The sequence below is a fragment of the Brugia malayi genome, assembly GCF_000002995.4.
Source record: "Brugia malayi strain FR3 genome assembly, contig: Bm_v4_Chr3_scaffold_001, whole genome shotgun sequence".
NCBI lineage: Eukaryota > Metazoa > Nematoda > Chromadorea > Rhabditida > Onchocercidae > Brugia > Brugia malayi.
In genome coordinates this window covers 12778824-12795007 of record NW_025062477.1, presented here as the reverse complement: position 1 = coordinate 12795007, position 16184 = coordinate 12778824, and the positions used below count along the sequence as shown (strand labels likewise).

Below are 16184 nucleotides of genomic sequence, written 5' to 3'. Positions count from 1 at the left end.
TAGTAATAATAACTTCCTCTTTTCTCTTTCCTGTCTCTCTCTCTCCCTCTCTCTCTCTCTCTCTCCCTCTGTACGACATTACTTCACATCGCATCTTAAGTGTGCATTCTGCAGTGATGGTCATAATTGTTATTGCTTTTAGTTATGCCAACAATACTCAATAATAGCTCGTTGAAGGCGTGTCCACCATGAGATGTCCCCAAATGGGCGACAACTAGTGAAGTGTCCCCGAACGGGCGGCTCTAATCTTTCTCTGTCACATCTTGCGGAATGTACCCAAAAGGACAACCCGTAGTACATATCACTCACTCTCATACTCATTCCTTGTCATTCTGCAAAATCACTTGTCTTTCGTTTTCTGCTTTTTGTTTCAAAGTTCCACGTATATATATGCGTATCTACGTGTCACATAAGTTGCTAAAAATAGGAATAAATCAAATTTATTTATATTTCAAAAATTTCAGGAAACATTGAGACGTACTAAATTATATTCGTTCCCTTAAAACGAAAAATTATGGCCGCTAATGAATCATCCAGACGTTTAGTATATTACCGTGTCCTGAACGTCAATCATGCGGGAATTTCGGAAGTTCTGCCGGGTTTGTATATCAGCGGTGTTTGCGCCCTGAAAGCATCAACAATTCAGGAATACAACATTACGATGATCGTCAATGCTACCAGTGAGGTAAGATATGGCAAAAGGAAACAGAAAAAAACGTATGGGGAAGGATTTCCAATAATTTAAAATTGGCATATTTGTCAAAATCTAGATTTCCAAAAAAAAAAAAAAACAAATTTCTTTTTTTTTTTTTTAGTTTGGAATATTATAAGATGAAAAGAAAAAAGGAAAGAAATTTTTAATAGCCATACTGCGGTAACTTTTCAGAATTTCTTTGTTTATTTTATGTTTTCGCATGGGAAAACATTATGGAAAATGAATCAAACAAAGTTTGATTTTATTTTTTTTTTTTTTTTTTTTAAATTTGGACTAAAGAAAAAATTTTTTTGTATACTTTAACTTTTTCGCTTTTTTTTCACTTACTTTTTTGCCCTTAATATGGTTTACAATGAAAAAAAAAAAAAAATGACTTGTTCACTATGATTGTCTCCCTCCTTCTCTCCCTCTCTCTCTCCCTCTCTCTCTTTCTTTTCCTTTTTTGGTTTCAATTCATTTAATAAATTGATTAGGATAATGGTTACAGTGGTATATTTCTCCACGTACGAGCCTTTCCCCCACCTGATAATGGCTACTTCTGCGAATAGGAGTACCACACGATTGATTTCATGGAAACACACCTCTTGTTCCTGATTTTATGGTACCAGTATTCAACTTTCAAACAGGAACAATTACACATGGCCAAAGGGTTTTTTTAATTCGCTTTTTTATCTTTTTTTTTTTTAAAAGAAAAAAGAAAAAAAAAAAAAAAAAAAAAACTAAACACTGAATGAAAATTGGAACAAATTGTTTTGTGGGTTTGGTTTACCGGTCACCTATCCTTCTAGGCTCATTTTATCACGTGGAGGTTGAACAGTATGGAAACCTAACATCTCCCAACCTTTGGTGGACGAATTAAGAATTTTTCCTCTTAAAAAAGATGAGTGAATAAAATTGAGATATTGATGAAAACATTTTGCTGTTTTATAGGTGCCAAATTCAGCTTCATTAGGTACATTGCCAAGAATCAAACTTTGGTTGGAAGATACTCAAGAATCATGGGCTCTGTCATATCTGGATTTTGTATGTGATAAGGTTTGCTATTAATATATTACTGCTAAGAATTTTCAGAACTTAGAATTTTTTTCTTCCCTTTAAGAAATTCAATTCTAAATTTTATATGAAGTTCAAATTGTTGAAAATGAATGGATTTTTTTGTGCATTTTCCCAAGCATTTATTATTAAAAATGAAAATCATCAACTAGGCAGCATATAAAAATGTCATAATTTTTTGAGATGCTAAAAGTGATAGCCAGAGGTGGTAAAGTTCTCATTCATTCGGTACAAGGCGTATCACGTTGCGCAACAATTTGCCTTGCTTTTCTTACCAAATATAAATTTAAAACATTGCGTGATGCTTACATGCATTTGGCTTCCGTACGACCAAAAGTGGAACCAAATATTGGTTTTTGGCGACAGCTCATCTCATTTGAACAGGTAATACATCACACTAAATGTTTTTTTGAAAAAAAAAAAAAAAAAAAAATTAGAAAAGAAAAATTGGAAATTTTAAATCTTTATTTATTACTATTAATACTTTTTTAGGATGTTAAGCAACGTATGAGTTCGGTAAAAATTGTACGAGATCAAAATAATCCAGCCATTTTGGTGCCGGATGTTTATCGGAAATATCTTTTACGTTGTAAAAGGAATCTACAACTTCAGCAAGCTAATATGTTAAGCATTACGGAAGGGTCAAAATTTAATGAAACATTACAACAGCAGTCTTTACTTAATGGAAACAATAATGAATTCACCAATGAACAAGACAGTAATACTTATCGATCAGCGACAATTACCACCGGAAGCGCTAAATGCATCACTGATACGGTTGCTGAAGAAGCGAGCGGAAGCTCAACCGGATTATGTACTTCGCTAATATCCAATCGAAAATCGCGTATTTCTCGAAGGAAGTCTTCAGTAACAAAGAAATTTCAACCAGTTCTAGAGCCACTTATTGAATTTGTTTAAGTAATTGCTAGAACATATAAGAATGTAAAGAGTGCTATACCAAATATTGTGGTAATCACAAGAAATATATATTATTGAGAGGAAATAATCTTTTGTAGTAATAAAGTTCGAAATCAAGTATTCACTGCTATATTTTTATCTGATTTGCTTCTTTTCATTTGCTATCCTTGAAAGTATCAATTGCAGTCATGTTTGTCTAAACTATAAATCATTTGTTGATTTGATTGTATATTTCTCTAATATGAATATACTTTTTTTTTCCATCAAAATTAAACTTTCTTATTCTTTTTTTCTTAACAACAAATTTTGTTAGAAAAAAGAGAGATGAATTCTTTTTTTTTGGAGTAATTTATTAAAGAAAAACAATAGCTTGCTGCTATTTCTAGTTAATGCAAGCTGTTGTCTTTGCTACAAGAATAACGGCAATTTAGGAAAGAATTTCCAATATTTTGATTTCATAAAATTTGGCAAAAATTTTTGTCCATGAAAACAATTAATTACCTTTTTGCAGAAGAAAGAAGTATTCAGGAAAGTTTTCTTTGTATATCAAATGGTCTTCACGTTTTACATTTATAAAATTCACTTCTTTCATTCAGAATTTATTTTCTTTTCTCTTTTGTTTCTCGTTATCTTGTACAATTTACAGTAATTTTACTTACAATTTTAAATTTTACTTACATTAATTGCTTATTTATTTATTTTTTTTTTTTTGCTAAATTTTTGAATTATTGCTTATTATTTTTATTGTTTGCTAAATTTTTGAATTATTGTTGCTTATTTTTTTCTATGACATTTCCTGGAATCTCATGATAGATAAATGCTGTTCTTTTGGATGAAATAAAATGGCAATGAAAATGAGATAGAAATCAGAATTGCTAATTCCATTTCGTCTTCTTTCCGAATTTCAAATGAATTTTGTACACAAATTTTATTATAGGGAAAAATTCAGATGAAGAGCCAAAGGAATTTTTTCTGTTTTATTTTATTTTCAATTGTTTAACTAACTCAAGCTTTTGGGTTATTAATGACCGTATAAAAGAAACAGTTAAATTATCATCATTTTGACAAGACAAGAAGGCATAAGGTTAATTATTTTACATTTGATATTCCATAAAACTTATAATTGTTAGCTTTCATGACATTTTTAAAAATGAAAGTGAAGTGTTAGCAAGTGTTTATATGGATAAATTATACTCTAATTTATTTGTTATCGCTATGACCATTTGATTCCTTGACCTTATTGTAGTAATTCTATGAATCACTGGTTCATTGCAATCGTTATTTTTCAATTTTTTTATTATTCGAAGAATTATTAGAGCATAATTATCTGTATTAATTCTATTTTATTCTCTCTGCTTTACAGTTTATAAAATTAGAAATTCAAAGAAACAAAAAAAGCTTAACTTCCTGGAATTTTTTTTTCTTTCACTATAGATCATAAAATATCGCTTAAAAAAATAAGAAAAATAAAAGAATAGTAATCTCTATTATTACAATGATTGTCATTGTAATCTCCATCATACAATTACTGCTAAATTATTTTCCAATTTTTTTCGTGTTGCTAATTAATTTTCGCCTTACGTATGAAATTACAAGAGTATGTTTTTTGTCGCTTTTGTTTACAAGAAATATACATATATGGCTATATATACATTTCTAAAAGAAGGTATGTCTCATAATTCATTGAAAGAAATATTCAGATAAACTTATAAGAAATAAATATTAAAGAATCAAGAAATTAATTTCCAATACCATAGGATATTGATAGCATTACGTTGCTTGCATAGATAATTGCGATTCTTGTTATTAATTGATAATTACATAGATGATAATGGATGCCAATTGATATGACAGTTGTGATAGGCCTAGTGATATGGGTAACAGTTGTGATGGGCCTAGTAATATGGATAGCAGTTGTGATAGGTCTGGTGATATGGATAGCAGTTGTGATAGGTCTGGTGATATGGATAGCAGTTGTGATAGGTCTGGTGATATGGATAGCAGTTGTGATAGGTCTGGTGATATGGATAGCAGTTGTGATAGGTCTGGTGATATGGATAGCAGTTGTGATAGGTCTGGTGATATGGATAGCAGTTGTGATAGGTCTGGTGATATGGATAGCAGTTGTGATAGGTCTGGTGATATGGATGATAATTACGAGCGGCAAACTATTGCTATTATTTTGAATCTATATGACAAGTTCATTCGATAGTGAGTATTACTTCTACTGAATTATCATCTGCAATGTGCATGACTGTCATAAATTGCAATTATTATTATTAATTATGATATATCACTCGACCACATCTTTGGTACTTAATAAAAATTATTAATTAGAATCATTTTGGTTGGCCCAAATTAAATAAAGCAAATCTGCTTTAACTTGAACAGAATACATAATTATCCTTTTAAATCTGATTTTGCGAAATTGCTTCTTACAGACAGATATAACGGATGCATTTCACTTTTTTAAACTTCAAGTAATTAATAAATGACTCTGCCCAAGAAATATAATTTCATTCATTAGGAATGTTTAACCTATGGGTGAAATGTATCCAAGCATTCTAATATACTTTAAGTGACAAATTCGAATAATGTATTTTCTTTTTTCTCTTCTCTCTTTCCCTCTCCCTGCTCAAGAAGGGCAACAAAAATTTAAGTTCATCCTCTTACTTCTCTAAGACATTTGCAAAAAATAAAAAAATAGAAGTAAACTTCCTAGAAATATTTTTTTTCTTTACCTGAGAAAAGGTAGCAATATCGTGCTATGAATATCGGAAAATTTTTGATGACAAAATCAGATAAAACAATAGCAGAAAAAATCGATACCTCAAGTTGAGTTCCTGAAACAGAAAAGAAAAGTGAATCCCATAAAATTGATTGTTTCGCAGAATCTAATTTCTTTAAAGATATTCTGAAGGAGGACAGAATGCAGAAAATTTGCTTATCTGAAGAATAAAATTTTTTATTGAATTTTCTAAAAAGGAAAAATATGAGATGAGAAGAGCCATCCGAAGGACAAAAATTTCCACAGAATCTTTTAAAAGAAAACCTGGAAAAGTTGACTGTTCAAAAAATTCGGGAAAATTTTTATCGTTTTTTCTTACTTCCTGTTCTGGGATCATTCTTTTCATATGTGAATTTGGTTTGATGGATTGCTCAGTCAGTCGCAAATTCCACGTAATTGAAGCGTGGAAGGTTTTTAGTGTTATTGGAGTAAGCGTCCCATTGCTTATTTCAGGAGTTTTAATGCATACTCCATGGTTCAAGAGCTAAAGTTAAAATTCATTTTAGATTCTCAAACGATGACAATTTTGAAAAAGTTCGAGTCGAGTTCGGCACGAGTGAAAGGTAGTTTTTGGTAGAAAATATTTTCCATGCCTGAAAGCATGAAAGCGATAGCGGAAGAAAGATGGACAAAATTATTACCCATTCTTGTATTAAATTAAAATGAATAAATTATGACCATTACTGAATGTATTCTATTTTAGCCATTTTAATTACTCATTTTTATTTGAACTTTAAAATAAAAATAATATTTGAATTTTTATTTGGACTTTAAAGTAAAATAACATTGATCATTTTTTTCCCTATTATTATTAAGTTTTATTTTTTATTACTTGCCCTTTCAATGTTATATATCAAAGTTAAATTTCTTTCTCCCATCTTTTTTTTTTTTTTTTTTTGTATTTGACACGTAACTTTTTTAAACTGTGAATTTGTAATTCCGAATTGTGTGTTTGTAATTTATCTATTCAGGGATTTCATTCCATCCGACTCGGCCATGGGTTTTGGCATCACTGCATAGTGGTATCATTCAGTTATGGGATTATCGAATGTGTGTTATGTTGGATAAGTTTGACGAGCATGATGGTCCTGTACGTGGTATTGCATTTCATAGTCAGCAACCGATTTTCGTATCTGGCGGTGATGATTACAAAATTAAGGTAGATTTTATAGAAGTGATAATTTTTTGTTACTAATATTTTTTGTTTTTGAGAAGCAGAAATTTCAGAAGTCGTTGTTCTTTTGACAGACTTTATTTAGGAATGAAGTTTTTTTCAAATTTCTTTTTTTTTGCATCTTGAATATGTTTTTAATTGTAATATGGATTTTACTTGAAGATTAGAATTTTAGGTTTGGAATTACAAGCAGCGTCGTTGTATATTCACTTTACTCGGTCATCTTGACTATATCCGTACCACATTTTTTCACAGCAACTATCCATGGATTATTAGTGCATCGGATGATCAAACAGTACGAATTTGGAATTGGCAAAGTCGTCACAGTATTGCCATTTTGACTGGTAATGTATATATTACTATTTCGATCTCAGTTTAAAGTAATAAGAATAGAAAAAGTTGGTTATTAAATTGGGACATATTGTAATTTTACTATATTAGCAATTTGCAATCTCTTTTCTATGGATAACATTTGTACCTTTATACCGAAATTCGTACTTTACTAGGTCATAACCATTATGTGATGTGTGCGCAGTTTCATCCAACGGAGGATCTAGTGGCATCGGCTTCTCTAGACCAAACTGTTCGAATTTGGGACATATCTGGATTGCGAAAAAAGAATGTTTCACCAGGAAGTGGTAATGACATATCACGTGTACGTTCAATGAGTGGCGTAGCTAGTGGCGATTTGTTTGGACAACCCGATGTCGTGGTCAAACATGTTTTGGAAGGGCATGACAGAGGTATGCTGGAACGATTTCTTGCAGCTAAACGTTTTCATTTCTTATTTTCATTATTTAGAATCTCTTTTTGCATGAAACATTTGGTGGAAGTCTTTTTTACTCACGCAACCAATATTATGACTGGGATAATTATTACTAAATTACATAAGTTCTTTATTTTTTCTATCCATCAATACCGCAGATAATTTACACTGTCCAACAAGCAGAATGTTTGCTTCTAGGTTTGACCATTTTTAATTTAAAAAAATCGATTCAGGAGTTAATTGGGTTTCGTTCCATCCAACTATGCCACTTTTGGTATCCGGTGCAGACGATCGTCAAGTAAAATTATGGCGTTATAATGAAAGCAAAGCTTGGGAGGTTAGCTTATTCTCATATTTTAAGTTTTAGGTTGATTGGTTTTTTAGGTTTGTAAAGCTTATCAAAGATGGAAAAAATTGATCTTTATATCCATGATATGTTTCTACAGGTGGATTCATGCCGAGGGCATTACAATAACGTATCATCAGTACTGTTCCATGCAAAAGCAGAATTGATATTGAGTAATTCCGAAGACAAAAGTATTCGTGTTTGGGACATGCAAAAACGCACATGCTTACATACGTTTAGGTATACTTTCAAAAATGAAGCTTAAAACAGTTTTGCCTTATATTAACTTTAATTTGCATAATTTTATGCATGGTCTGGGAATTGAAATCTAGTTATGAAAATTTCTGAAAGGAAGCAGTTTTTGAAAGTGTGACTGATTTTTAATGGCATAATTTACAGGCATGATAACGATCGATTTTGGGTTTTGGCTGCCCATCCAACACTGAATATGTTCGCAGCAGGTCATGATAGTGGAATGATGGTGTTCAAAATTGAACGTGAACGTCCAGCATATTCTGTACATGAAAATTTAGTGTTTTATGTAAAGGATCGTCAGCTGAGACGTTTGGATTTAACGAATAAGTGGGTTTTCAAAAAAAAAGTTTCATAGATGTGTGGGAAACATATCATATGTGTAGTACGTATATTATGTCTGGTAAAATATAGAAGAGACAATAAGAACATATGCGGAGAGATTTGCACGGGAATTATATTTGAGGAATATTTATTCAAAATTAAAATTAAATAGAGTGTTCAAAGTCTAAAGTTTTGGAGACCATAACTCGTTTCATACTGAGAAGTTTTCAGTAAAGATGTAGCATTAGTTCAACTTCGTGGCAGTAAACTTATGCAACCGTATTATTCATTGCATTACAATCCGGCTGAAAATTCATTCCTTTTGATTACACGCTCGCCTATGCTTGAATATTGTACATACGATATGTATAAGGTGAGTGTTAATATCAACTTTATTTTTCTTCCCTTCCTTTCTTGAATGTAATTATTGCTTTTGCATCAAATCTTTAGTGATATTATTATCATGGACTCAACACCATTACATACAACAACATAATCTTTCTTATACGCATTTTTTTTCCTTATGTCATCTTATATCTTTACAGACATGCAAAATCAAAAAAAAAAAAAAAAATAGTTAAAATAACCTACTACAGGTATCAAAAGATGCATCCGATAGTAGTGGTGAGGCTTCGGAAGGTAAGCGTTCTCCGGGTGTGGCTGCGATCTGGGTAGCACGCAATCGTTTTGCTGTCCTGGACAAAAATCAGCAAGTTTGTCTAAACGACCAATATATTTAATCTGTAGTATTAAAGTTAAAAGGTGTTTCTTTCATATATTTACTATTTTTGGAATCAAGTTTATCATTTCAGATTACAATCAGAGATTTGTCAAATCGTGAAAATCGAAAGATTGAACAGAGCGTTCCAATTGATGATATTTTCTATGCTGGAACTGGACTTTTGCTTCTGAAAAATAGCGAAGGTATTCAGCTATTTGATATCCAACAAAAGCGCACTCTGGCTTCAGCAAAGGTTCCTAAGGTTGGTCAAGGTTGCTAAAACTGCACGAAATTGCACAATTCAATGGGGAAATTCAAATTTGCAAAGAAAAAATTCCTCCTTAATTCCGAAATGACTGTCGCAAAATGATAGTACTATTCAAGTTTTTTTAATGAAAAATTATTAGGCAAGTCTTGTCGTAAGCTCAGTTTCTTTAATCATAAATAATTCAGTCTAATCATATGTTTTACAATTAACTGAATTTATTGCTCGATTTAGAAGTGCTCGATTCTGATTGCTTGCAATGTATATGTACACTCAAATTATAGGTGAAATATGTGATTTGGTCGAAGAATTTGGAATATGCAGCTTTACTTAGCAAGCATACTTTAACTTTGGTGTCACGTAAATTACAAGTAATTACTGACGTTTTTTACCTTGAAACTTATATTAATTTTCAATTATTTTTCATATTTATTTTTTTTCATATATTAATTTGCAATTATCTTGAAGCTCGTAAGAATTTTTAAAAATTCAATACTACTGAAAGATAACTCTAAGCATTTTTAGTTAGATTGATGTGTATTATGCAGTATATCGCAATATGACTTTCAGATTTTATGCACAGTGCAAGAGTCAACTCGTTTAAAAAGCGGTGCTTGGGAAGAAGAAGGTGTTTTCCTCTACACTACCAGTAATCATATCAAATATGCATTAGTAGTAGGTGATCACGGCATAATTAGAACGTTGGATGTACCGGTATATGTGCTTGCAGTTCGTGGTGAAAATTTGTATTGCTTGAATCGGTAGGTCTTTGTTTCTTTATTTTTAGAAATCTTCAAAAAATATTCGACATTTTTTTTTATGAAAGTTTTTTTGCGTTGTCAATGCAGATTTTGATTGAAGGAAAAGTTGATGAAAGGAAAAACTGAATTAGTTTAAGAGATATAAGGTTTGCTGAAAGCAGAACAAGGAATGAGAAGGATAAAGCAAGAAATGTTACATAAATTTTATGCAGGAGATTTCGAAATTTTTATATTTTCAGCGAAGCTGCACCAGTCGAAGTACCTATTGATCCAACAGAGTACCGATTTAAATTAGCGTTGATAAATCGTCGTTATGATGAGGTTACTAGAATTCAATTAAATATTAATGATGACCAAGAATTAAAAAAAGTTATTTGTTTTAAAATTTGGTACTGCTGTTGAGAAATGCGTACTTACGAAATAAGCTTTATAATTATACATAACATTTATACTAGAGCTTTTCACTAAATGTTTACTTCAGGTATTAAATATGGTGCGCTCGGCAAATCTAGTTGGTCAGTCAATTATAGCATATTTGCAGAAGAAAGGTTATCCGGAAGTTGCCCTACATTTTGTGAAAGATGAAAAAACTCGATTTGGCTTAGCGCTTGAATGTGGTAATCTTGAGGTGCATTTTAAAATAGAGTGACTTTCAACGAAAATCTCTAGAAAATATACAGAAGACGAAGAAATTAGGAAATAAAGTACTAAAAAAGATTAAGAGGAGATGAAGTTAAATAAGACAGAAGTGAGCTATTGCTGTGATAATGATTGGCCCTAATGATTTTCTAATTTAGGTTGCTCTTGAATCAGCTAAAGTACTCGATGATAAGGCAGTTTGGCAGGCTCTTGCTGAAGCTGCCTTAATACAGGGTAATCATCAGGTAACTGAAAGCTTAAATTTATCTCTTTTTGAATACAAAGATTTCTAATATTTATCTGAAAGGGTACAGTTTTTGTGTCAAGAACTAGATATGCGTATTACTAGAAATTATGCGGTTGCTTTGGAAATCTCAAATTTTGTGGAAACTTGCAATTTTCATTATTTCCGATTTTTTACAGATTGTCGAAATGGCATATCAGCGCACAAAAGATTTCGAAAAACTTTCATTTCTGTACTTAATCACTGGTAATATGGAGAAACTGCAAAAAATGATGAAAATTGCGCAAATTCGCAAAGTATGGATCATTTTCAAAATAAAATTATGGAAAGCAAATTGATCCTACATGGATTTAATCAACCATCAAGAATTGGGTTTTATCATAGAAACATTTAGAATTTCGTAATTCTAAAGAGCGCATGCTTTATATAACTGCATAGTTATAATTGTTTTTTCATATTGATATTTTTACTCGGTCATTTTTGCTCATCCTTACATAATTTATAAAAATAATTTGAATATCACCGTAACTGTAGGTCTGTCTCATATGACTATTTAAAATCTGAACAAGTCTAAAGATTAGACTATCTAATAAGAAAATATCTTGCATAAGTGCTGAACAAGTTCTGTTTGGTTAGCATCTGAGATTTTAATTACCTTTTTTTACCTTGTTATCACATCCAGTTTATTGAAAATGATATTTTAAGGATATAAGTGGACATTATCAAACCGCACTTCTTCTTGGTGATGTTGGCGAGCGTATTAAAAGTATGGTTCATTATTTCCACCAGTGGTGAATAGTTGGGAAAATATTTGGGAATTTCATGAACTTTTCGAAAGCCAAAACTATTATTATTTTTAAATTCCAAAGACTGGTTTTAGTTTTGAAAGATGTTGGACAGATTTCTTTGGCATATCTGACTGCGGCAACACATGGATTCAGCGAAGAAGCTAAACAGTTGGAAGAGGAACTTTTAGCAAGAGGACAAAACTTACCACCAGTTGATCCGAATGCTCGCTTGTTGATTCCACCACCACCAATCAAGCAGGTTTGTGTCCGATTTTTTTGTTTATGAGTTTTCTGATAATTTTTAAATCATATTTCATGTTTAATCTGACTCATTTCTCAAAGAATTTCTTGTTCCTATATTAAATGTATCATTTTTCCACTTGAGAAATTAGTTTTTTTTTAGTTATATATGTTTCATTTACCATAATATAATTCTTATTTGAGATGGAGGATAACTGGCCGTTGCTGACGATGCTACGTGGTCCGTTTGATGCACATCTTATCACAGGAAATCTAGCAAGTGTTGGTGATAAAGCATCTCGAGCAGCTGCTGCATTTGCACACGCCAATGATGACGTTGATTTGGTGAGAAATATTTGCTAAATTCTGGTTTAATTTCCAATTGTATTGAGGAGGTGACTTTTTAAAATAGGTCTGAAGTTTTCTTTGTTTTGTTCAAAAAAGGCAAATTTTGCTTGATGTTTAAAGTTAATCGGGTTTTCAGGCTGGTGATGCTTGGGGCAGTGATGACATAATGTTGGATGAGGAAGGTAATCCGGATATCGATGAAGATGAAATGCACAGCGTTGCAAGTGAGAAAGACGATAAAGAAAGTGGCTGGGATGTAAGTGCTGATTTTGTTTTCCCTCAGTGTACATTCAAATTAAGGTTGGAACGGACATATAATTATCAAGCTGTGTTTTCGTTTTTTATTAGAAATTGTTTATTATGTCATGCATATCTAAATATATATTTAACTATATTAGTTGGTCGGAGCGGGTAATCCGACATAAAGGGGATGACTTGAGGCTGTGCAGTGCTTCAATAAGACTGTCGTTATCAATGCAGCAGATGTTTTTATGATGCGTTTAAGTTTTTTGTTATTGCAATTCTAGGTAGATGATGATCTAGCTCTCCCGGCCGATGTTGACATAAAATCTGGAGGAGGTAATGACAATTTTTATACGGCACCATCACGTGGACAGCCACCGTCAGTTTATTGGCCAAACAATTCCAGGTGATAAGAATAAGTCTTTTCCTCTCAGATTCGTTTTGTCTCAGAGTTGCAGTAATATGTGGAATGATGAATATCTGCTATTTGCATGACTCAGGCACTTTTTACCATTAAATGCTTCACATTTCTTTATCCATTTTCTACAGTTCACTATTATTTTAATTATTTATTGGTATTTGCAATGAGATAGGTTTTCACTCATTAAATGCGTTTTAGGTTGGTTGCAGATCACGTTGCGTCAGGTGCTTTTGATAGTGCTGCACGGTTGTTACGTGATCAGCTTGGTATTACCCACATTGAACCGTTCAAACAACTTTTTTTAACGGCTTATGCAAGGTTAGTTAGCAATATGATGGTTATTCTGTTGAAATGTCATTGAAGTTCAGTTTATTTTGTGCAGTCTAACATATATAAATTTATTTTGTCAGAGGGTGCAGTTAATTTCCAAATAACGAATATGATGGAGGCGATTATATGCAATGTTAAAGTAACTTTTCAGGAATGATGTGCGTTGATAATTTTATTCCAGATCACGCGCCACATATGAAGGTCTACCAAGTGCTGGTCCAAACTTTGTTTATCGGTTGCGTAACTGGCAAGATGGTGGTGGTCGAAGTGGATTACCAGCTGTTAACTTACAACTTAGCGATTTAGCTACACGTCTTCAAACGTGCTATCATCTTACAACCAGTGGTAAATTCAGTGAAGCTGTTGAGAAGTTACGTCAGCTATTGCTCTCTGTTCCGTTACTGGTTGTGGATTCAAAGCAAGAAGTTGGTTGCCATTCCTTTCTTTGCACTTCACATGATCTTATCTGTGTTTGTAACAATTTAATTATTCATTTTTGAAGAACTTGCAAATAAAATATTTTAGATCATATAGTGTTTGTAGAGAGTTTTTTCTCTTTTTATTTTAGTTCCAAATATTTTAGAAAAAAGTCTTTCTGGAGTTTTGCAGATGGCAGAAGCTCAGCAACTAGTTGATATTTGCCGTGAATATTTGGTGGGTTTATTGATGGAAATCGCACGAAAAGATTTACCAAAAGTAGTTGAAAATGCAAAACGAAATGCTGAAATGGCTGCATATTTTACACACTGTCAACTTCAGCCGGTATATTTTTTTCGAATGGCTATCAGTTTGTTCATTAAATAACATTAGCTTAATGATAGTGGGTGAAGAATATGCGAAATAAATTGTGTTTCAATCTTTAGTGTTCAATTTTTTCACGACCCAAATACCGCAAAATAAATATTCAGAAGCAAAATATTATTGAATGAGAAATGGAGGGTAGTAGAATAAATTGGAAAATGGGAGCTGCGTTTCCGGACGCAAAAACTGAGTAACACCTTGACTAAGTAAATAAGATGTGGGCTATATCGACTTTTTCTAGTTAAAAAAAGATTTAGTTTGAATTGCTTGAGTGGGGATGCTTCAGAATAGAAGGCAAGTCTTTCCGCATTCAATGACTAAAAAGGGCATTAAATGATAAATTAGTCACTGTACTCAGTGTTATCTCACGTAAATTTTTGATTATTTTCAAATTGCGATTTTTTTTGTAACTTTGTGGAATGCAGCTTTGTTCCAGGTACATCAAATATTAACGCTTCGAACAGCGGTGAATTTATTTTTTAAGCTGAAGCAAATGAAAACTTGTGCATCCTTCTGTAAACGTTTGTTGGAATTAGGTAAGTTGTCAAAAGTTTTTTAAAAAAAAGACGAAAGTTTTGTTTCATTTCTTTCAGCTTTACTTTGTTCCAGTATTTTTTTTTTGTCGTTTGTAGGACCGAAAGCAGAAGTTGCTGCACAAATACGGAAGGTATTGGCAGTTGCTGAAAAAGAACCAAATGACACGCATGAGGTTTTTCTTTGTTTGGAATAAATTTTCTTGTACAAAATTGAATAAATTCTATAGAAAAAGCTTTGTCAAAAATTGATATGAGCTTCATCTCGGCTGACGTTACGTGATTTATGTTTCAGTTTACTATATTTTCTGTTTGTTACGGGTAAGACTTTTTGTAAAGGAATTTGTGACTAAGGTAATGTGGAACGCATACATAGTAATTGATTGGACAGTTTTTTTTTTTTTCTTTTTTCTTTCAAGTACTGGGTAATGATATTTTATGTTTGATCAATATATTTAAGGTTTTTTCAAGAATTAATGCTCATATATATATAAATAATTATTATGTTTTCACAAGCACTAATACCTAATACATTTATGGTTTGCAGCTACAATACGACGAACACAATCCATTTGTTGTTTGCTCGAGAAAATTCAAACCTTTGTATCGTGGAAAGCCTCAGGTTGTCTTTTAGGAATTTTTTTTTTTTTTGTGTAGAAGTCGTTTAATAGTTTTTGGGAAAATGGTAAAAGAAAAATAGTAATGCAACACTTTATCTGTGCAACATTTTAGATCTTATGGGTTATATAATTCGTAATGTAAATTGAAGTAACGGTTATTTAATAAGCATCCTTGGAAGATGGATATTTAATTCGGATTGGGTAAGCAGTAGACTGCGGGCAGGAATTGGTGTACATTGAATATACGATATTGTTATTTGCTGATGTGAAAGTCAAATCATTAAGTTTCGGTGCAAGTCTACCTTTATTTTTTCATTTACCTATCCTTTCAGGTAAAATGTCCGTTCTGTGGTGCATCATACTCACCTGATATTACTGGTGATATATGTGATGTTTGTCAAGTAGCTGAAGTAGGTCGTGATGCAACTGGTTTGAAAATTTGCACTATTCAAAGTGGCCGATAAGAATTTCCCAATTTTTCATCTATGACTTTTGAGGCAATACAATATACTTTCATATATTTAGGTTTTTGCTATCACAAGCTAATGGAAGGATTTTGAGGAAGTAGGAATAAAAGAAAAGATCGAAATCTTCTTCCTTCTTCTTTGTAAAATGAGAAAAGGAGCAGTAAAATAGTCGATTTACTTGAACTGCATTTCATTCGGAGTTCTTAAATTAAAAATTTTGAAATTGAGAAAGACTTCATGTGCATTCCCATTGTTTCTTATGACTGGTGATGGATTCTTTGAGCCGCATTTATTCGTTTATTAAATCGTTCGTTATAAATATATTATAATTGTTATATTCTGTGATAAACACTCTCTTTTGAACATTTTTTTTTAAATAAATTTTTTATACATCACAATTTTAACATAATCATCACTTGTATCATGA

At 31.9% G+C, this 16184-nt stretch overlaps 2 protein-coding genes across 3 annotated transcripts; both read left to right on the top strand.

The window, feature by feature from the left end:
- Window positions 1–514: 514 nt before the first annotated feature.
- Window positions 515–2686, top strand: Bm9087 (Uncharacterized protein; the record flags this gene model as incomplete). 2 transcript variants are annotated; one of them, XM_043080984.1, is made up of 4 exons in its annotated part: window positions 515–685; window positions 1646–1750; window positions 1952–2152; window positions 2261–2686. In XM_043080984.1, 4 exons carry the CDS (start codon window positions 515–517, stop codon window positions 2684–2686), a joined length of 903 nt encoding a protein of 300 aa, XP_042936918.1. The 2 variants fall into 2 exon arrangements, with proteins under 2 accessions (XP_042936918.1, XP_042936919.1); XM_043080985.1 differs by lacking the exon at window positions 515–685 and adding an exon at window positions 1314–1364.
- Window positions 2687–5991: 3305 nt separating this feature from the next.
- Window positions 5992–15754, top strand: Bma-copa-1 (coatomer alpha subunit, putative; the record flags this gene model as incomplete). The annotated part of the gene is made up of 28 exons (XM_001892648.2): window positions 5992–6037; window positions 6446–6633; window positions 6824–6992; window positions 7155–7391; window positions 7648–7751; window positions 7861–8000; window positions 8160–8342; window positions 8568–8709; window positions 8933–9049; window positions 9149–9319; window positions 9607–9693; window positions 9893–10083; window positions 10323–10404; window positions 10565–10711; window positions 10881–10967; window positions 11146–11262; window positions 11672–11732; window positions 11847–12013; window positions 12199–12339; window positions 12479–12598; window positions 12870–12991; window positions 13205–13324; window positions 13518–13761; window positions 13946–14098; window positions 14574–14673; window positions 14770–14846; window positions 15218–15292; window positions 15623–15754. The coding sequence occupies 28 exons, from the start codon at window positions 5992–5994 to the stop codon at window positions 15752–15754; spliced, it is 3720 nt and encodes a 1239-aa protein (XP_001892683.2).
- Between the last annotated feature and the right edge of the window lie 430 nt (window positions 15755–16184).